Source organism: Leuciscus leuciscus (genome assembly GCF_965113295.1).
Source record: "Leuciscus leuciscus genome assembly, chromosome: 6".
In the NCBI taxonomy this organism is placed as follows: domain Eukaryota; kingdom Metazoa; phylum Chordata; class Actinopteri; order Cypriniformes; family Leuciscidae; genus Leuciscus; species Leuciscus leuciscus.
The window spans coordinates 4,923,137-4,946,768 of NC_138730.1; the positions used below are offsets into that span (position 1 = coordinate 4,923,137).

At 42.5% G+C, this 23,632-nt stretch overlaps 1 protein-coding gene and 1 long non-coding RNA gene across 2 annotated transcripts in view; one reads left to right on the top strand and one right to left on the bottom strand.

Moving 5' to 3' along the window:
* LOC309501913 (NACHT, LRR and PYD domains-containing protein 3-like) overlaps nt 1-23,632 on the top strand; it is a 105,753-nt gene that overhangs the window by 77,236 nt on the left and 4,885 nt on the right. The window contains exons 10-13 of the mRNA XM_082174178.1: nt 12,533-12,706; nt 12,960-13,133; nt 18,353-18,526; nt 19,228-19,398. Of these exons, the coding sequence (XP_082030304.1) occupies nt 12,533-12,706; nt 12,960-13,133; nt 18,353-18,526; nt 19,228-19,398 (693 nt within the window). The remainder of the gene's footprint in view (nt 1-12,532; nt 12,707-12,959; nt 13,134-18,352; nt 18,527-19,227; nt 19,399-23,632) is intronic.
* Nucleotides 710-23,196, bottom strand: LOC309502079. Its single transcript, XR_014207130.1, has 3 exons — nt 22,603-23,196; nt 7,405-7,591; nt 710-2,317 (listed from the first exon to the last, which is right to left on the bottom strand). It is a non-coding gene; the product is annotated as an uncharacterized lncRNA (long non-coding RNA).

Sequence of the window (23,632 nt, forward strand, 5' to 3'; positions counted from 1 at the left end):
AAAGTTGATGAGCTGCATCATGGTACCAATAAAGCCTGATTGCATCGGTTTGGTTTTGTCAACTCAAAACTAATCCTGTAACCCCGAGTTTGTTCAGCTACCTTCATGGTACAGGCCCCAGGTTAATGAGATTCTGACTGAGTAGCAACATATGAATTCAATTGTGAATTCAATTGTGATTCTGTGAGAATTCACAGATCCAGTTTCTCTTTTTAATCTTCCCCTTAACATAAAGGAATCTACATGTATGTAATGATTTTTCCGCGAATGAATGCCGCCGAATTTGTCGAGTCGTCTTGTAGTGATGGGTCAAGTGCAACGTATATTCCCATCCAAATGACCGTTCGCGAACCGGTCTTTGCGAACGGTCCCAAACCATTCCCTTCCATTCCCTTTAGTTGCTATGTCCGACAAGCGACACCGCTCTCATGCCACACCATGTTCTCACGCAGTGAAAAATACATCGTGGAGCAGAGAGGACACTGACAAGGTGCTGACAGACAGGACAGACCAGGTTATTTTTTATATGAAACAAATTCTCACCTTTCAAATTTAGTAATTTTTAAGAAATTTAAATAATACCGTTTTGTGGCTCTTTAATGTGTCGTGACAGATTGCTGTAGAGTCTCAGATAAAGCTGCTCGTGAACCGATCATCTCTTCCTTCTAGTTAATTTATAGCATCAAATAAACATTAATGAACATAAGAAGGCAGTAGCGCGGGAAGGAGCCGCCTCGTCATAGCATCAGCACCCCCTGGTGGGGGGCTGTGGACTATCATAATATTGTACTTAAAATGTGAAATAAAGTGGGCATCAATGGACAGCGTTAACTAACGCTCTAATGCCTAAGGTAGTGAGTGTTCAAGCTACGGAGAAAATTAAATAAAGTTTGAATTTGTCATGCTTTGTTCTGATCAGAGCATGTGAGCGGAGATCGAGCGCATTTCTGAATATTCCGCTCCGCTCGCTCAATCCGGTCAGGGTCGCTCGCTCAACCCAGAATGGCAGCTGGTACCAAAACGTGGAATAAGGGATGCCTCCGACTAAAGTTTTTTTCTAGTCGACTAGTAGTTGTTCAGTTAAGCCATTAGTGGAAAATTTGCCCCTTTATATTAATTTAATTACTTAAATAGGCTATACAGGATAATGAGCGTTTACGTAATCTAGCCTTACTCAAGCGCACGACCGCACGCATAAAGCTTGCCACAAAGAACCGGCAAAAGTAATGATAATGAATGTGTCAAAAATAGCAAGGAGATATTTAATTGTTTATTAATAAACTGGTGCTTTCTGTGTCGCTGCAAAGATGAAGTTGACGATGCGGACTCGCCATGAACGCCAGAGAGAAATGCACATTTCATATGGATTACATAATCAGAGAGTAGCCTATTTATTTTCGTTTTGAATAGTTTCGTTAAAAAGTAGACATTTCAAGCTTTCTATAATAGATAGCCTATATTCTATTACTTGGCACAAGCTGAGTTTCGGCGCCCTCCAGTTCACGTGCAATGCAAGTAAGTGATCGTGCTGGCGCCTTATTACATTGTCTGCTATATGTTTGCTTCTTATTTATTAAATACAGGCAATTGGTTGATAAAACATTGATCAAAATTAAGATACAATTAATACAAAATGAAATCTTTTAAAAAGAGTCTTTCTACAAAACTAAACTCAATGAAGTGGTCAAAATCATGTCTTACCCACTCCATGTCTCCAGACATATTGTGCAGCCCATGATGTATCATGTCTTTCTAATGCTGCATGCTCACTTTCAATAATCAACATTGATTAAATTAAAAAATAACATTAGCCTATAATATTTAAACATAAATATGAAACTAAATATGTTTTCTTTAATGGATACAACACGTATACAGTACAGTGAAATTTCATGTCTTGTCGTCAGCCACAACATAATGATGTCACATATTTTCCAAACCAGCACTCAGCCCCCCTCGCATGAAACAGCTTCCAGCGCGCCTGTAAGAAGGAATGTTGTTTTTACGCGAAAAGACACTTTGTTTTTCAAGTTTAAATCCTCCCATGTTAATCTACTAACTCTCCTGACTGCTTTGGCGGACAAAATGGCAGATTATGATTGGTCAGATCGCCTGTCAATCAAACTCCCAGCGAAGGATTGATGATGTGAAAAATAATAATGGTAACTCCACTGAAATTATTTGAAACTAAAGTAACGAGCCAATTTTGTAAAATGTAAGGAGTAGAAAGTACCGATATTCATGTTAAAATGTAAGGAGTAAAAGTAAAAAGTCAGCACAAAAATAAATGGTAAAGTAAAAATATCTGAAAAATCGTCTCAGGTTACGTATGTAACCCTGGTTCCCTGAGAGGGAACGAGACGCTGCGTCGAGACGCGGTGGGAACGCCCTGCGTGATTGCGTCGTGAAGCACATGTATAATCAGTCCAATGGAAAGACGAGAGACGTCATAGGCGGGTGACGTCATCGACCAGGAGTTTCCTGGTCGATGACGTCACCCGCCTATGACGTCTCTCGTCATAAGGCAGCCCAGCTGACACAGATCGCGTTAGCTTCTGAAAAAGCCTGAAGCAAGTCGATCACAGGCATGCAGGGAGTATGGCAAGGCGACGCAGCGTCTCGTTCCCTCTCAGGGAGCCAGGGTTACATACGTAACCTGAGACGTTCCCTTTCAAGAGAACTCGAGCTGCGTCGAGACGCGGTGGGAACCCTTTACCCACTACGTCATATGACAAATGCCTGTTCTGTATGAAGACCATGCGCACACTAGGAAACAAGCACCCTAGGCCCTGGAGTGGAGCCTAGGTCAAGTCATAAAATCTAACAAATGGAAGCGGTGAGGACCTGCCTGCCGCATTACAGATGTTATAGAGTGAAACTCCTGATAGTAAAGCCTTAGAGGCAGCCATACTCCTGGTAGAATGGGCCGGGACAGCCAAAGGAGAAGGCTGTCCGGCCGCTTCATAAGCAAGTGAGATAGCCTCAACTACTCACTTGCTCATTATCTGTTTAGATGCAGGGCAACCTATCTTAGGTAACCCGAAGCAGACAAATAAGTGCTCTTATATATACGCCACAGGGCAGCTCTGTGGACATAAGCATCCAAAGCCCGGACAGGGCATAACAGATTAAGTTTTCCTGATCTGGAGGTGGAGGACAGAAGGCCTGCAGCACAAATGACCCACAAATTTAGTAGGGACCTAGGAATACAACCCGGCAAGGGGTGAGGAAAGACTATCACCATACCAGGTGCAAATCCAAGTGCGTGCAGGCCTCAGCCTCATGTACCACGGAGAAGATGAAATAAGGATCTCTCCTCAGAGATAACCCAGCAAAGAAACATTCATTGCAGAAATCAAGTACTGTACCATAGGGCAGATAGCAAGATTCAGAAGGCGTTCTCTGCACCAAGCAGAGAACAGTTTCCACTTCAATGCATATTCAGTCTTCTCGTGGAGGGAGCTCTAGACTGGAGTATGGTCTCCACGACCTCAGTCGAGAGACCTGAATCTATGAGCTGGGCCCCCTCAGAGGCCGAGCCCACAGTATCCATAACTCCGGATGAGAGTAACTCCCGGGAGCAAAGATATCGGGAAATGCGTACAGGTGTAGCCTCAACCACACCTAATATGTTGCATCCAGTTCAAGCAGAGCTGGATGCGTCAGGGAGAACCACATAGAGCAATGCGTTGTATAAAACGATGCGAAAGGTAGACTTGAGTTTTGACCGAAGTTCTCCCAAAGGAGCACCACCACCTCGGGGTGAAGTCTACATTCCCCGGGCCTCAGCCCCTGCCTCAACAGGATATCTGCTCTGATATACGAGACCATCAGAGTGTTGTCCAGAAGGACAAGCACATGGTGACCTCTCAGGTCTGGCAGGAAGTATTTGAGAGCTTGAAATACCGCCATCATTTCTAGCCGATTTATGTGCCAAGAACATTGATGGTCCCAAAGACCTATCGCCGAGCGGCCACTCATGACCGCCCCCATCCTGTGAGGGAAGCATCTGTCGAAAGCATTACGCGTCGACAAGAAGCCCCCAGCACTGGGCCCTGGGCGAGGAACCAAGGTTTCTTCCACATGACCAAGGCACGAAGGCATCGCCGCGTGACCTTGATCATGCGAAACGGATTTCCCCTCGGAGAAAACCCCTTGGTCCTGAGCCACCACTGCAGAGGTCTCATGTGCAGAAGGCCAAAAGTGATTACTTGGACGCAGCTGCCATGAGCCCCAACAGTCTCTGAAACTGTTTCACAGTGAGTGACTGGCCTAGCTTTACCCCATTTACGGCTGTGAGAATCGCAGAAATACGTGCAGGAGACAGACGTGCTTGCATATTGTCGAATCCCATAAAACACCCAGAAAAGTGGTCCTCTGAGCTGGAAGGAGCACACTCTTTTTGGAGTTGAGCCGCAACCCCAACCTCTTTATGTGAGACAGAACGACATCTCGATGCCGAACTGCCATCTGCTCGGACTGAGCTAAATCAACCAATCGTCGAGATAATTCAATACGCGAATGCCCTGGAGTCTCAGAGGAGCCAGAGCTGCATCCACGCATTTTGTAAAGGTGTGGGGTGATAAACCTAGGCCGAAGGGAAGAACCTGATACTATATGCTTCGCCCCCGAAAGCAAACCTCAGGAACCTCCTGTGATGAGGATGGATAGATACATGGAAGTACACGTCCTTCAAGTCTATTGTGACAAACCAGTCCTCGGACTGAGTCTGTGACACAATCATATTTAGCGTAAGCATACTTTGAACTTGAGATTCTGAAACCTGCTGATTAATTGACGCAGGTCTAGAATAGGACGCAACCCCTGCTCCTCTTTCGGAACAATGAAGTAATGGCTGTAAAACCTGGCTGTCTGCTGGGAGGAGGAACCCCTTCTATAGCTCCTTTTGCAGAAGTGTCAGTACTTCCTGCTCCATAACCAGAGCCTGCTCGGGGTCCACCACTGTGGGGAGGACCCCTAGAAATCTGGGCGGATGAGAACCGAACTGAATTCTGAAACCCTTTTCTATAGTGTGCAGGACCCACTGAGAAATATGTGGCAGTAGTTTCCACGCTGCCAGAAATTCTACTAGGGGAACCAGTCTCTCGAGAATGGCCTCTGGATTTGGTTGAACAGTCACTTTGGTGCCCTGAAACGGCGAACCGGCAGGGAACAACCAAACTGACCGTTCTACGGCCCTCCTCGGAGGATCGTATGGGGACGCTGACACCTCGGTGCCATGAACGGAGAACCGGCAGGGAACAACCGAACTGGCAGCGCTGCGACCCTCCTCAGAGAGTCGCACCCCAGAGGGTGCCGAGGAGAAACGATTTCTCAAAACCGTCCCTACCCCGGAGGAACCTTCAGAAGCCTGATAGCCTCAGCGTCAGGACTTATTTTCTAAGTTTTATTAGAGATAACGACAGTCCTCAGATCTTGCCTATCTCTAACTAGCTTTGTTCCTACGACCCTCCTCGGAGGATCGTTGGAAAAAGCAGGCACCTCAGCGCCCTGAAACGGCGAACCGGCAGGGAAACCGAACTGACTGCTCTACGTCCCTCCTCAGAGGATCGTTTGGGGACGCTGACACCTCGGTGTCCTGAAACGGCGAACCGGCAGGAAACCCGAACTGGCAGCATTGCGACCCTCCTCAGAGAGTCGCACCCCAGAGGGCGCCGAGGAGAAACGATTTCTCAAAACCGTCCCTACCCCGGAGGGGACCACCCTCAGAAGCCTGTAGCCTCGGCATCAGGGCTTCTTCTTCCAAGCTATTTTAGAGATAAAACAGTCCTCAGATCTTGCATATCTCTAACTGGCTAGACTGCGACCGCCACCCAGGTCCCCCTCGATTGTGGATGAGCCCGAATGGCGAAACTCTGTTTTGCCGCACTCTATGCTGCGAGGAGCTTAAGTATGCTGAGACTGCTCCCGCCCAGCAGTCTCAGGAACATTAGATCGGTGAGGAAGAAACCTCTGGAACACCGCTGAAGAGTTTATTTCTTCGTTTTTTGAAAGCGGAGCGTCCAGAAGAACAGACATATTTTATCTTACTTTTTTCTTTACATCAGAAAAAACATATACATATATATATATACATATAAATATATCACTCCGTGGCCACCAGCAGGAAACAACCGAACTGGCCGCGCTGCGACCCTCCTCAGAGAGTCGCCACCCAGAGGACGCCGAGGAGAAACGATTTCTCGAAACCGTGCCTCCCTGGTATAGTTTATCTGTTGCGCGACGCAATTCTCGAATAGCGTCAGTGCTGTTACATCCTCACACTCATCCATGTCCTTATATACTTTACCTACCAGTGCTGCCTAATAATATTTATCTATTATTTATGATGGCTGGTGGGTAACGTCGGGGTTATGATGACACCAACACGGGAGCGAGATAGCTCGCAAGCGTCTCTTTAACCTGAGGCACTGTCATACCATGATTCTTAATACCCATAACATTACTATAGTAGAAGTTTAGGGATAAAACACATAAATAGAAACTGTTCCACGATCTCGATACCTCAGTGTGGAGATAGGGAAAAAACGGCACTCCCCGACGAGGAGGCTGAGATTTATAGTTTTCCATATATTTTCACTCTCATATATGTTCGGCTGGCCAGTAATATTTAACTTAGCAACAGCACTAGATAAAACCTCCTTTTAGAAGCTCCTCTTTATTCAACAGAGTTATAAGCTGACTTATTTATTTATTGAAAACTCATAAACATCTGCCTTATTTTGATTTTTTATTTATTTATTTATTTAAACAAAAACACTAACGATACCAATTCCTCGGAACTGGAAATCGCAGCATGAGTGCCTCATCCCGGGGAGGAGAAACCGCAGAGCGTGCTTCTCCCCGAGATAAAGCACTGAATCTAACAGGTGTTTGTTAGAACCATTTGCGATCCCCGAGATGCGCGTCGACGCCGTGCCTCGGCAGCAGCGGGACCCGCGCCTCGGGGCGCGCGCACCGAACCGTCCTCCTTGAAGAACAGCCGGCGGGAGCAGAGCGTCCTCACGGACAGCTTCTCGCAATGCTCACAGTCAGCCCCCTCGAGAACTGACTGTTGGCATGCTCCACTCCCAAACAAGCAACACAAAGCTGCTGAAGTGTGTGTCCCCACCCGTGATATAACGTGGGTAGGGAACAACACAACGCTTGCTTGCTCTCTTTTGCCATAATATATATATATTGCAACTTGACAGACAACAATAAATATGACAAGGACAGAATACACAGATCGCTTGCTGAAGGCACAGAAGCTAACGCGATCTGTGTCAGCTGGGCTGCCTTATAGTTTCCTGGTCGATGACGTCACCCGCCTATGCCGTCTCGTCTTTCCATTGGACTGATTATACATGTGCTTCACGACGCAATCACGCAGGGCGTTCCCACCGCGTCTCGACGCAGCTCGTATTTGTACTTCGTTACTTCCCATCTCTGATATAGACCATATATAGCCTCTTTTCAGCTGCGCTCGTTGTCTTTTGACTTCCGGTCTGCATTTTCACAGCGATCTTGTGTATTTATGAATGAACGGCTCGTTTTAAAATCTTCCCAGTCTACATTGACACGAAAGAACCTTAAAGTGTCATGAAACCCCCTGTTTTAGCTGGTCGTTCACATCTCAGAGCTGGAAAGTCTGAGGAAATGTGCGTGTAAAGCTGTGGAAAAGTGGGAGTGTAGAGGGCGGGAAAAGGGGAGACAACAACAAATAAAACACAGACCTGCAACACACTCATTATACAGACACATGAATATTAAAATATGACTGCAGAGAAAAAAAAAAAAAAAGGATCTGAAGGCACCTTGATGCATTTAAAAAATATAACCCTATATAACACACTCACAAGAACGAGGGAGAATTGTGGAAGAATGTTTAAAAGATCTAATAATATTTGCATTACATTTATGAGCACTATAGTCTCTGAGTCTGAACAAACGACACGCATCAGTTTAACCCTCTGGAGTCTGAGCGTTTTTTTGGGCCCTGGGGGTGTTCTGACATGCTCTGACATTTGTGCTTTTTTCAGTTGCTTATAAACATATTAATGGCAAAGGTGTAAATTCACTCTATATAGCACAAACAGGACTACAATAATATGTGAGCCACATGTATGTACATGTTTTCATTTTTGAGAGAATAATGTTTATGCGTGGTTATCGAAAAAACTAAAAATTAAAGTTTTTGAAATAAGGCCACAAAACACATACTAAATATGTGGCAATAAGACTTTTGACTAATGGATGTCGTCGCCTATAGTTTTTTCTTCAAAATTATGTGAAAATAGTCTTGCTTTATCGTTCACATAAAACCATACATTGATTTAAATTGATGTAAAACAGGTTTTGCTTGGATAGCCAATATGCGAGGGGGCGTGAACGAGGAGTGGTTTACACCTTAGAATACACCCACTCTGCATAATTAGCCATTCACTCAGGTGTGACACTGACTGAGCCACAATGCAAGGACAAAAGATATATTTAGAAGAAGACTTATATTGACCATTTAAGATTTTGCTTACATCTATCTTGTAAATATGTTTTGCTATTTTATTAAAACGGTTACAATTACAACAATAATTACAATTTCAACAATATTTCAAGTGTACTCTTTCTTTGTAAAAAAAATGATTAGGCCTATAGGCCTACATTTTATCTATGTATTCATTAGTTTGAATATAACCAACATTGGCACAGCTAACATCTTAGTTGATGACTTTATTTTTGACAAAAATAGTATTTTATATATAGAAATTGCTAAACAAAAGCTTATTTGATGTGGCAGTATATTCTACAGTAAAAACTGTACCCAAATCTAGTCAACAAAATGTTGTCTTTCATATTTCGTCTGACTGTAACGTTGTTTTCATGAAATATTAGGGCATATTGTTAATTTGCAGTTTAACCTGTTAAGCTGCAACGCCACTTTTGAAAAATCCCCAGAAATGACATACCCAAACTGAAACAGATACAGTTCATGAACCCTTTGCACTAAAAGCACAAGTATGATCTCATTTGAAAGCTGACACCTGGTAGTTTATTGTAAATGTAGAATTAATTATTGTCATAATGAAAAAAACATTTTTTAAATAGCTTCAAAGTTTTGTAAAGTTATTAGAAATGTATTTTTATTAAACATATTCATGAAAATAAAATTGAAGTGGGCCCTGGAGCAATCTAGAAATGCACTGCAGCTAAAGCCATATGTGTGACCATGTTATATTTAAAATCTGAAAATGATAAGTCTAAAACTCTGTATTTGGTTAAATGTTTTTCAAGATCATGTCAAATTACTTTATTTTGATTAGACTCTAAAAATGCTACTGATGTTTAGTCATCATCTAAGTCATCTATTCAGTCTATTGTCTCTATTGTTTTGTGGTGCAAACGAGCCCCATTCAGTCTCAGTCTCCCCAGTACACATTCACACACCTCTCCAGCCTGGTTATGGATCTAAATATGCATATCTTTTGTCTGCATTATAGTTACTAACGACTGGCTATTCACAGGCTATTCATAGGGTTTCAGTCCCTAATTTATTTTATCAAAGTTCTCACTTATATTTGAAACTGTATCAAATGCACTAAAACATTTCAGAAAAGCATTACTATTTAGAAAAAACCCCCATAAAAGAATAACTTCTAGGTGACAGGTGCACCTGAGCTAGCTAGCATGTTAGCTTAGCACACCATCAATACACGACCATTTATGAGATTAAAACTATGTTTGTGCTTCAAACTTATTTTATAACGCAAGTCGATTGTTTTAAATAATCTTCTGTGATCTAATTTGGCTTCAGATAAAAAAAAAATCAGAAAGAAAATATATTATTTATAGTATGCACGATGATAAAGTCTATATCGATTAGCATTACATTATAAATATAATCTATTATTATAAAAATACCTGGCATTGCTTGAAGAACACTCAAATATCAAATATCATTTGCAATCATGTTTATTGTCTTCAAAACGTCTATATCTGCATATTACAGCGATCTCTGTGTTAGCTTTGTGTGTAGCTGCTATCAGTGACGTCCTTGAAGGTCACATGATTATGTCTCTTCTTCATGTTCCATATATGGAGTATTTTTGTGCATATAGCGCCCTCAGGCTATAGGTATGAATTGAAAACACAGCACATCTCAGTAAGAAGCGCTCATAATGATTACATCGACGCATTTGGGTATAAATTCAATAAATATTATTCCTGTCTATAGAAATATGATGTGAATCTATGAGAATATATCAATTTTTCTCCAAGTCTGCACATTTTTGAGCTAAAAGTCCTGAGGGACGTTGTTTTGTATAGCACTGTCATGACAACAGCACGGAGTTTTTTTTTCTGAATGGACCAACTGACGGTCATAATTCATATTAAAGGGATCGACGCATTTTTCAATTTCATAACTCCTGACACAAAATAAGACATAACTGTCACTATAAGTTTCTCAGAATACAATAGTTGTCAAATACTGAAACTTGAGTCTTATATCTTTTTAATGATGTATAGTTTGTCAAGGTAAAACATTTAATCTGATAGTAACTTTGAACTAAATAAATAAAAAAACGCTTCAGTGCGCCGACGCACTGGTGAGGGTTAACAGGTTAATACGTTGCTTATACAAATAGCCTACATTTTATTTCAACATTCAGTCGATGTTTACTTATCTCAGTATAGCAATGCAGTTTGCTAAAACATCATCATTCATTCACACACGCGATTTAAATTTAAACTGTCTTTGCCAGCTGTGGTAAACAGCGCGCATCTCTGCCGTTTATTCATTCATAAACAGAAACCCACGTGAAGAAATTCACGTGAGAAGGAAAAAACTTACAGTATTCCTCAGCTCGCTCCTCGATATACCCGCACTTCTGAGGGACATTTTCCATTAGTATTATTCCTCACAGCGCTGCAAGACGGTGTAAACAATGATCTAAATAAACTTGTGTGTTTTCTCGAGCTGATGGGGGCGTTCACAGGATTGCCTCAGCCATTTGCGTTTGAATAGCGCGCGCTCTCCGTGGGCGTGGCCGATTATAACGTAATGAGATGAGATGAGCTCGACTGGAATCGCTCTCTTTAAATACAGATTTCACAAGATGAGAATATTAGCTTTTTATATAAATTACTTCATTTAAAAGAAGAGAATTCAAGCTTCATGCCTGTGTGTCTGTATGTCTGTTTGACTGAGTATTCGCTGAGTTATTGTTAATTTTCGGACGCGTTTCAGAATGGACTTCACTGGCAGAGAGAAGGCAGAACTCGCTTCGTGTTTATTTTTCTTTATTTGGCAAAAAGCACAACACTTTGTTTTTATTGTGAGTATACACAAAAATAATACACATTTAACAGAATCGATTGATGTATGAAACTCCTATGGAAAATCAAAGTCAACAGAGTATTTATGAGTTTCTTTTACACTAATAAAAAAAAAGCGAGCTGGTATCGCCGGCGATACCGTAGACCTCAGGGGGTTAACACAGAAATAATAAAGACATAGTTACTTTTTTGTCCATTGTTCTTTTAATTGTCGTCTACATCATTGTGTTCTGTGTATCATTCATGATCAGATGTACGGCTCTATCAGTGTCTTTATTTGCACATATATTTAATTTGAAGAAGAGCGGTGCTGGTTCATGTTTAGAGCACTAGAGTATATGAAATATGTCCATAAAAACATAAAAAGCGCTTGCTCTGGTCCATATATGAACTATATGATCCACCTCACGTTCAGCCAATCACACGCTCCAAAAGCATGCTTCAACCTCAAATTCAGCCAATCACACGCTCCGAAAGCACACTTCTACCTCAGATACCATGACGTCGCTTCCACTTTACTTTTCAGCCCGGAAGAACCAAATTGCTCAGAAAAACCAATAATACAAATAACCAATTTCCTCTCATTTGTAATACTTATTATTTTCAGTGATGTGCAGCCTGTACATATCTGTTCACATCTCAAAAAATGTGTTCTAGGGGGTTTCATGGCCCTTTAAAAATGATGTTATCAATTGTTATTTAAAGGAATGTAAGAATTAAAGGGGTAGGAGTACATAAGTTTAGCTTCTTCCTACTCCTTTTCGCACATGAGATAGAAGTATGTTCACACAGAAAAAAAAACAAAAAAAAAACAAAAAAACAAATTGTAATTTGTTACGGCTTATCTGATGTTATTTTTTCTCTTTTTTTTTCTTTTATTTAAAAAAAAAAAAAAAATGCTTTAAACATTTTTGTATTTTATTTTACATATTCTTCTCTCATGTTCGAAATAAAGACTTCAATCAATCAATCAATCAATGTGAAATGAATGTGTAAACTAACATACATAGATCAAGACAACCTTTGTATTGTTACAATGTTGGTAGTATATTTAAATGAACAATGTGTAGTCTTTCTCTGTGTTACCTGAACCTGGATATCCCTGTTTATTTGTCAGCAAAAGTCTGCTGGATGAAGCTAAACACGTTAGTTGATCATCATAAATCTGATTATTTTTCTTTTATCTTTCTGTCTTCAGTCTGTGGAATTGCAGTATTACAGAGAAACAGAGTCTCATCCTGAATTCAGCTCTGAAATCAAACCCATCACACCTGAGAGTGCTGGACCTGAGCTGGAATAAACTAGGAAACACAGGAGTGAAGCACTTATGTGCCGTACTGAAGGATTCACACTGTAAACTGGAGAGATTGAGGTCAGTCACATTCACATACAAGAATCAAAATGCTTAAAATCAATTCAATAGTTTAAACTAAAACACTTTATACACAATATCTGACAGTGAGTCTGAGTTCACATTATATTTGTGTAAACATTTTCACCTTAGTATTTTGTGATCTGGTGAAATAAAGATGAAGATCTCTCTTCCTCTGTTGATTTGCTGATGAAGATGATGTGACTTTACAGAATAAAGATTTTTCTTTTCTGCTCTCTCTCTGCTAATGTAGTTTAAGCTCCTGTGATATGCCAGATGAAGGTTGTTCTGATGTGACTTCAGCTCTGAAATCAAACCCGTCACACCTGAGAGAGCTGAACCTGAGCTGGAATAAACTAGGAGACTCTGGAGTGAAAAACCTCAGTGATCTACTGATGAACCCACAATTCAAGCTGGAGAAACTAGAGTTAGTATCATTATACTGTACAGCAATTACAGTGTGACTGAAGTTTATTTATTTGAAGACAGCAGGGCTTATGTTTCATTGTTTATAGCAGTGCACTTTCTGGGTTTCCCCTATTTCTCACATTTTTATGTGTTTTTATCTAGATTTTTATTTAATTTTTTCAGCATTTGATACAATGTACTGATTGTGTACATGCAGAAATCTACCTTTTCAACAGAGAATAAAGAAGAGAGACGTCAAATAAATAGTTGAAAATGAAAGAGAAGAAACAGTGTCTTCCAGCACACAGAACTAGTGTGACTGGGTTTCAGAACAGACTATTGGAAACTAAATGCTGCTGTAGCTCTTCAATAAGATGATCATCAGCTTTCATTTCCGAGATGCATGATCTTCTCACCACACTCTACACAACCCCAGGGAATATCATCATACTTGGTGATTTTAATATCCATGTAAACGACCCCCTTTCCTATTCTGTAGCTGAATTCAATAATCTTCTTGACAGTCTCAATTTCACCCAACATGTCAATGTCCCAACACACTCCAGAGGCCATACTCTTGATTTGTTGATCACCAACTCTACCTCCATCAGCAATCTCTCGGTGCACGATCTGGGCGTGTCCGACCATAAGGCCATCTCATTGGAGCTACCCACTCTGTCCCCCATCAGTAAGCCCGGCAGAAAAATCAGTTTTAGGAACCTTAAAAATATCAACCCAGTCACCCTGACTACTGACCTCCGCCATCTCTCTGCTGCAAACCCCCTTTCAGTCACTAAATCTGTGGATTTCTACAATTCATCACTCAGCTCACTCCTGGACCGCCATGCCCCAGTCAAGTCCAGAACCGTCACCTTCACACGCTCAGCCCCCTGGTACACTAGGGAGCTGCGGCTACAGAGGAGAACAGGGCGTGTCCTCGAACGGCGTTTCAAGGACTCAGGACTCGCTGTTCACAAGCTAGCCTACCGGGAACATCAGAAGGCCTACAGCAAGTCCCTCAGTGACACACGATCCCGGTTCTACTCCAACATAATCAACAATAGCCCTGGAAACTCCAAGCAACTTTTCTCAACTATAAATCATCTCCTCAAACCCCAGACTCCCCTACACTTAGATAACACGCAGGAGCGGTGCAACAGCTTCATCCGATTCTTTAAAACAAAAGTAGAAAAGATACACTCCTTTCTCTCCAGCCCCCCCGCCCTCCACTCCCTCGCTGTATCTGCTCCCCCGCCTTCCCCCCCTCTTCTCCCTAGTTTTTCTACACCCCCTGTAATATCCACTGATCCTCATTCTGGGACTACCCAGCTCCTCTGCTGTTTCACGGATATCACTCAGCATGAGATTGAAGTCCTGCTAAGGAAGATGAAGCCATCCACCTGTGATCTGGACCCATTTCCCTCAGCCCTGATAAAAAGTCACTCCTCTGCAATAAGTCCTATGATCACCAATATCATCAATCAGTCTCTTCGGTCCGGCCATGTCCACACGTCTCTGAAAAAAGCGGTCATCAAGCCACTACTCAAAAAGCCCAGCCTTGACCCCGAAGTCCCTGCTAACTACCGCCCCATCTCCAACCTCCCTTTCCTGTCAAAGGTGTTGGAAAAGGTCGTTTCTGCCCAACTCCACAACCACCTCACAACTAACAGTCTTTATGAGAAGTTCCAGTCTGGTTTTCGCTCTGGCCACAGTACAGAAACTGCCTTGGTCAGGGTCACCAATGACCTACTGATGACGGCTGATGCTGGATCTCCATCACTTCTCATCCTTCTCGATCTCACTGCAGCATTTGACACCGTGGACCACCATATCCTTCTACACCGCCTCCACTCCGACATTGGACTCTCTGATATTACCTTGGCTTGGTTTACATCATATCTCACGGACAGAACAGAGTATGTTTCCCTGGGTGGTGCTAAATCGGACACACACTCTGTCACTTGTGGTGTCCCTCAAGGATCAGTCCTTGGCCCCACCCTCTTCACGCTGTACATGCTCCCCCTTGGTCATGTCATCAGCCGGCATGGAATATCTTTCCATTGCTACGCTGATGACACTCAACTCTACATCAAAACAAACCCTAACCCCTCTGCAGCCCTTTCCACAATTTCTACCTGCCTGGAGGAGATAAAGGCGTGGATGATGGCTAACTTTCTACAACTCAACAGCTCAAAAACGGAAGCCATTCTTGTTGGCACTCCACACCAGACCCGGGCATCCACCATCACCAGCATCACCTTCTCCGGCCACGACATCCATCTTTCATCATCAGTCACAAACCTTGGTGTTAGAATGGATCCTCACTTGACCTATGAGGCCTACATTAAACAGCTTTGCAAAACCTCCTTCTTTCACCTCAGGAATATTGCAAAACTTCGCCCCATACTCACTCTCCCTGATGCAGAAAAACTTGTCCACGCCTTTGTCTCCTCCAGGTTGGACTACTGCAACGCACTCCTCATCGGGATCCCAAGTAAGAACATCCAGCAGTTGCAGTACATTCAGAACTGTGCTGCCAGGATCCTGATGGGGGTGCGGAAGTACCACCACATCACACCCATCCTCAAATCACTGCACTGGCTTCCTGTCCAGTACAGGATTGAATTCAAAGTTTGCCTTCTGACCCATCAGTGCCTCCATGGCACTGCCCCCTTATATCTCAAACAACTCATCACCCCCCTTTCCTCCTCACGCCATCTCCGCTCTGGACAGGCCAACCTCCTCCAGCCTCTGAGGACAAGGCTTCGAACTATGGGCGATCGCGCCTTTTGTTCAGCTTCACCCAGTCTGTGGAATGCTCTCCCTGTCCATCTAAGGGCCCCACAGACTGTTGACTCTTTTAAAAAAGGACTTAAAACTCATCTTTTTAGAAAAGCCTATGGCTAAAAGTCCTATTTTTATGTCTCGGTTTTACGTTTATGCAAGTTTTAAAGTTTAAAGTATAAAGTTTGTTGTTTTATGTGCATTGTAGCACTTTGAGGTCATTGAATTGATGTAAAGTGCGTTACAAATAAAATTTATTATTATTATTATTATCATAGATGTGAACTATTGTTATTTCTCTGTCTTCAGTCTGAGTGATTGCAGTATTACAGAGAAACAGAGTCTCATCCTGACTTCAGCTCTGAAATCAAACCCATCACACCTGAGAGAGCTGAATTAAACAGATTCTTATGTTACCGCAAGTTTTGCGTCAGATTAGTGACGACTAATATTTTGGCGCTAATTCAAGTGTACGTGTTTTGCAAAGACAAGAAGTGAATTTGCCTTTAGGGCAGCAAAAGTGCTGCTTGACCAACCTAAATCTAGGTGTGTCTTACCTCTGTTTTAATTTAATGTTACTTTAGATAAGTGTACGTGGGAAACCAGACAAGTAAAGTTGGTTGACTTATATCTGTAGTAGTGGCCATACCTCTACTGAAGTAAACTTTACTTTAATTTCAAGTGTATGCAATCACAGGGGGCTATACCAAAGTATCTTTGATTGTGTAAGCGTGAATGCGACCGATCTCAGGTATATAGCAATTACCTCTGTTTAGTGACCGAAGCTGGCGAGATTGTGATCGTGAGACCCACATTAAACAAGGCGTGAGGACCTCTGAGCGACATAGCTTCCTAATATGAGCGGGTAAAATATTAGTAAAGAGTTAAATAGAACAATTAAATGTATTGCTAAACTATTATATAATTGTTTTTTTGTTTGTTTTTTATTATTTATATAGCACACATAATACAACAGGCGTTGCCCAAGGTGCTTCACAAACAGTAGAATAAAACAATTAAAAATTACATACAAACAAGCAATAGAATGTAAACATAAGACAGGAGACAGCTACATACTATATCACTTTCACACAAAGGGCCAAGCCACTTCAGACTGACCCCCATGCTACATCTAATAAGTAGGTTTTTAACAACGACTTAAACACAGCCAACGACTTTGCTGATCTGACAGAGTGTGGGAGGTTATTCCACAGTATAGGACCAACTCGAGAAAACGCTCTGTCACCTTTACGCTTAAAATTTGTTCTTACAGTCACAAGGAGATTTAAATTTTCCGATCTCAATGACCTGGACGGAATATATACAGACAACAACTCAGAAAGGTATGGTGGTGCCAAATTATGTAGTGCTTTAAAAACCAGAACAATGATCTTGTAATGCACTCTATACTCGACTGGCAGCCAATTTAAGGATCTCAATAAAGGTGTAACATGATCCGTTCTCTTCGCTGACTTAATCAATCTGGCTGCAGCATTTTGTATGTTTTGCAAGCGTGCCAGAGCTTTTTTATCAATCCCAGCATACAGTGAATTACAATAATCCATTCTAGAGAAAACGACCTCAGAAATAGCTCTCTCAAAATCTGTTGGAGATAAAAATGGTTTGGTTTTTGCTAAGAGCTTTAAGTGAAAAAAACTAGATTTAACCACAGAATTTATTTGTTTATCCATTTTTAGCTCAGAGTCCAAGATAAAACCAAGGCTTTTAACCTTTTCAGAGATTGCAACTGCCAGGGGGGTATCTTTTAGTCGCTCGGACACTAAGTGGGAATTGGGGCCGAAAACTATAACCTCAATTTTCTCTTCATTTAGTTTAAAAAAATTAGCTGCCAAACAGTCTTTCACCTCCTGAATACAAGCTAATAGGTTACCGAAAGTATTACTATTTGACTGTTTTACCGAAAAATAAATCTGTACGTCATCCACGTAGCAGTGAAAAGACATATTGTGTTTCCGAAAAATAGACCCAAGAGGTAACATATATAGAGAGAATAAAATAGGAGCTAAAATCGAACCCTGGCGAACCCCACTCAATATAATTGACCAATTGGCAATCTAACTTAAATTCGAGGTTGTGATAAAATGGAGTCAGATATAAAATGGAGTCAGATAAAAGCTTAAATGGAATTAAATTACTTTGCCACGCGGAAAGACAGTAACACTCAGAGACCTTCACCCGTTCTGGCGGAAACCCCCATTTGGACGGATAAACGGGCTTACACAGTTTTAGATAATTGTAATCTCGAAAGTGATGTTGATGTCTAACATATTAAAGATTTATGTGCCTTTTGTTTGCCTCCATATTCAATTGTCAGTTTTTGCATCTAAATTTCAATGCATTTGTACAAAGAACAAAATAAAATTCAAGTTTAAGGATTTATATTGTTCGGGGTTTAACGGATTAATTAGCTGAATGCTTTCATTCCTGTTCTAGACTCTCTAACTGCAGTGTGACAGAAGAAGGTTATACAGCTCTGGCTTCAGCTCTGAGATCAAACCCTTCACACCTGATAGAGCTGGATCTCACAGGAAATGATCCTGGACAATCAGGAGTGAAGAAGCTCAATGATTTACTACAGGATCCAGACTGTCAACTGAAGACACTGAGGTGAGACGGGATCAAATAATGAACTAAATTAGTTATATGGAGGCTAAATATTTATAACTGATATATTATTTTAGCTTGACAATTAGCTGCATCAAAATGATCAAGATCAGATCAGATGCTGCAGGTTCTGTCATGATGATGATAAACGTCAACACAGTTTAGTTGTGATACGAGCTAAAGGTCAAATAGACATTATGGGTCAGTATATGGGCTGCTATTCTGGAGTATACCTTGATAATTGAATTGCACAATTTTATTTTTGTGCACACTTCTCATCAAAATTCTAGATATCCTTTTAGCGAAATAGTTTTCTGAACACAATACTTTTCCATCAAGCCCAGATTCACTGCATCTCTCTACAGCAGGTCTATGAGTCTCCAGATATTCACAAACATGCAGTTTCACAAGCCAGTTTTCTCTGTGCTGACGTTTCTCACTTCTCCTGCTTAAAAGCCAGAAAGATCTTAATTTCACACTCTGTATTCACACTGAAAACCATGATCTACTGAGCTTTTGCCCTTCTGCTCTGTGAGACGTTTCTGTTCTTATGAGTTTGTTTTAGGACTGAGTGTCGCTCTAGTTTCTTTTAAATTGATATTTATTTCTGTATTTAAATATTCAAAGAAAAAAAATTTTATCGTATCAATCATTTTTGTAGTGCAACAGACATTTAGTTGAGAACTGAATTGACTCTTCTGCAGGTTTTTGAGTCCTGCTGCAGAGGAAGCCTGTCAGTATGCGAATAGAGTTGTGGGTAAAAACCCGTTTCTCCAGAAAGAGCTGAATCTGAGTGAACATGAACTAGGAGACACAGGAGTGAATCAGATCGCTGCTCTACTGCAGGATAAACACTGTCAACTCAACACACTGATGTGAGTATTGCTCATTTATTTATAATATTACTTTACTTTTAGTTGTAATGTTAGCTGATGATAATATTTCCTCACTTGTTTGAGTCAGAGCAGTTTTTTCCTCAGCGTCACACAGAGCCACAACAATTTAAAGTAATAAAATTAAACAGCAAATTAAAAACATACAATTAAAACGTGATATCAAGCTTTAAATATTTGGTTAAGACAGACAGTTGGATCATGGGTCAATAATTATGACCGCCGCTAGCGTAGCTAGCGAAAGCGGTCATATAGGGATTGTCAAAGTTTTATTTTTTTATTTTTTTCGTCACCTTACTGAATTTTTCGTCAACGATACCAGGGACACCGAAGCACCGGGGAACATGATATTTGGTGGGCATGTAGCCCCACTAGACTTCTAAGGAAAAATTTCGTTTGGTCCCCGGGGGCCACTCCCCCCCCCCGCGCTGGGCCCCCCCAAACCCAAAAAAATGCAGTTTTTCCTAAATAACTACCTGAACCGTGGCACCGAGGATGAAGAAATTTTTGTGGTATGTTGGTCTACTAGACTTTTACGGAAAAATTTCATTTGGTCCCCGGGGGCCACTTCCCCCCCCCCCGCGCTGGGGCCCCCGTAAATTTTTCGTCAACCATACCAGGGACACCGAAACACCGGGGAACATGAAATTTGGTGGGCATGTAGCCCCACTAGACTTCTAAGGAAAAATTTCGTTTGGTCCCCGGGGGCCACTCCCCCCCCGCGCTGGGCCCCCCCAAACCCCCAAAAAATGCCGTTTTTCCTAAATAACTACCTGAACCGTGGCACCGAGGATGAAGAAATTTTTATGGTATGTTGGTCTACTAGACTTTTACGGAAAAATTTCGTTTGGTCCCCGGGGGCCACTTCCCCCCCCGCGCTGGGGCCCCCGTAAATTTTTCGGCAACGATACCAGGGACACCGAAGCACCGGGGAACATGAAATTTGGTGGGCATGTAGCCCCACTAGACTTCTACGGAAAAATTTCGTTTGGTCCCCGGGGGCCACTCCCCCCCCCCGCGCTGGGCCCCCCCAAACCCCAAAAAATGCAGTTTTTCCTAAATAACTACCTGAACCGTGGCACCGAGGATGAAGAAATTTTTATGGTATGTTGGTCTACTAGACTTTTACGGAAAAATTTCGTTTGGTCCCCGGGGGCCACTTCCCCCCCCGCGCTGGGGCCCCCTTAAATTTTTCGTCAACGATACCAGGGACACCGAAACGCCGGGGAACATGAAATTTGGTGGGCATGTAGCCCCACTAGACTTCTAAGGAAAAATTTCGTTTGGTCCCCGGGGGCCACTCCCCCCCCCGCGCTGGGCCCCCCCAAACCCCCAAAAATGCAGTTTTTCCTAAATAACTACCTGAACCGTGGCACCGAGGATGAAGACATTTTTATGGTATGTTGGTCTACTAGACTTTTACGGAAAAATTTCGTTTGGTCCGCGGGGGCCACTTCCCCCCCCCGCGCTGGGGCCCCCGTAAATTTTTCGTCAACGATACCAGGGACACCGAAACACCGGGGAACATGAAATTTGGTGGGCATGTAGCCCCACTAGACTTCTAAGGAAAAATTTCGTTTGGTCCTCGGGGGCCACTCCCCCCCCGCTCGGGGCCACTCCCCCCCCGCGCTGGGCCCCCCCAAACCCAAAAAAATGCAGTTTTTCCTAAATAACTACTGAACCGTGGCACCGAGGATGAAGACATTTTTGTGGTATGTTGGTCTACTAGACTTTTACGGAAAAATTTCGTTTGGTCCCCGGGGGCCACTTCCCCCCCCCCGCGCTGGGGCCCCCGTAAATTTTTCGTCAACCATACCAGGGACACCGAAGCACCGGGAACATGAAATTTGGTGGGCATGTAGCCCCATTAGACTTCTACGGAAAAATTTCGTTTGGTCCCCGGAGGCCACTTCCCCCCCCCGCGCTGGGGCCCCCGTAAATTTTTCGTCAACGATACCAGGGACACCGAAACACCGGGGAACATGAAATTTGGTGGGCATGTAGCCCCACTAGACTTCTACGGAAAAATTTCGTTTGGTCCCCGGGGGCCACTCCCCCCCCCGCGCTGGGCCCCCCTTAACCCAAAAAAATGCAGTTTTTCCTAAATAACTACCTGAACCGTGGCACCGAGGATGAAGAAATTTTTATGGTATGTTCGTCTACTAGACTTTTACGGAAAAATTTCGTTTGGTCCCCGGGGGCCACTCCCCCCTCCCCGCGCTGGGGCCCCCGTAAATTTTTCGTCAACGATACCAGGGACACCGAAGCACCGGGGAACATGAAATTTGGTGGGCATGTAGCCCCACTAGACTTCTACGGAAAAATAACTACCTGGACCGTGGCACCGAGGATGAAGAAATTTTTATGGCACATCAACCTAGCCCATAATCACTCATTTGTGATTTGCGCCCCTCCCATAAAAAATGAAAATGCAATATTATTCTGCTTTAATCGCCCCTATCTTCAGTGGAGATGTTCAGAACTGCACCATATTTCATGTGTATGATTAACTTGACAACCTCTGGGGGTATTCTCTGCTAAGTTTTGTAGAATTTCATCCATGGGGGAGTATAAAATAAATTCATTTATGTGCACATTTAGTGACTGTACACTCATCGGCCTGTAGATGGTGCTGTTGAGCGAAGGGTTGCTGGTTTAGGATGATACTGTCACACACACACATGCAGGAATACAAACAAACGCAAGCATGCACACACACTGACATCCTCACGCACAGACACACACCCATACACACACATACAAATCCACATGCACAGACACACACACACACAAACACACACGCGCACACATGTACGCACACATACATACACGCACAGACACACACACACACACACACACACACACACACACACAGAAACACACATACACAAACACACACACATACACACACACACACACACACACACACACAGACAGACATGCACATACTATTACTTTTTTTAGGTATATACATAAACACGCAATACAGCCAAATTACTCCACGTAATTTATTTTTGTGGAAAGCCAGTGCAGGCCTGAGCGGCGGTCATATTTTGTACCACGATGCGGTACATCTAGTTATTTCAGTTACTGTAGAGGCAGAACAATGTTTTGGTGACATCAGAATCAGAAATGTTCATAAATGCTTTCAACTCAATGTTTGTATTTCCCAAAATGTAAAATGACATCTGCTTAAAACATTACCATGCTCATGATAACTTTCATTAACTCTACAATAAGTAAATCCACTTCACCAGCTAATTACTCCTCGACAGCGATGCCATAAAAAATATACAGAGCGACCGCAAAAACAGAAGTTCAAAGACAATATTCTAAAGATGCTGTGCGCTTGTTTCTCTGGCGCATAAGGTCTATACATCACCGAAAAATGACCAAGGTCTGGACCTCAATGGTGTGTACGGCCCTGCATGAGGACTAAATATACACACAGACACTATTAAGCACACACGAAACACCTGAACACAATGAACCACATTTGTCCCAGTGAGCAAACCAAAGATGACATTGACACGAAAGAACCTTAAAGTGTCACGAAACCCCCTGTTTTAGTTGGTCGTTCACATCTCAGAGCTGGAAAAGTCTGAGGAAATGCGTGTGTAAAGCTGTGGAAAAGTGGGAGTGTAGAGGGCAGGAAAAGGGGAGACAACAACCAATAAAACACAGACCTGCAACACAATCATTATACAGACACATGAATATTAAAATATGACTGCAGAGGGAAAAAAAATAATGGATCTGAAGGCACCTTGGCATTTTAAAAATATAACAGTCGCTCAGAACCGGCTGATGTACAGAATCGTTCTCTCCAGCCCCGGCAGCCAATCACACGCTCTGAAAGCACACTTCTACCTCACATTCAGCCAATCACACGCTCCGAAAGCACACTTCTACCTCACATTCAGCCAATCACATGCTCCGAAAGCACACTTCTACCTCACATTCAGCCAATCACACTCTCCGAAAGCACACTTCTACCTCAGATACTGTGACATCGCTTCCACTTTACTTTTCAGCCCGGAAGAACCAAATTGCTCAGAAAAATACAAAAATAACCAATTTCCACTCATTGGTAATACTTATGAGGGCTTTTATTATTTTCAGTGATGTGCAGCCTGTGTTACCTGAACCTGGATATCCCTGTTTATTTGTCAGCAAAAGTCTGCTAGATGAAGCTAAACACGTTAGTTGATCATCA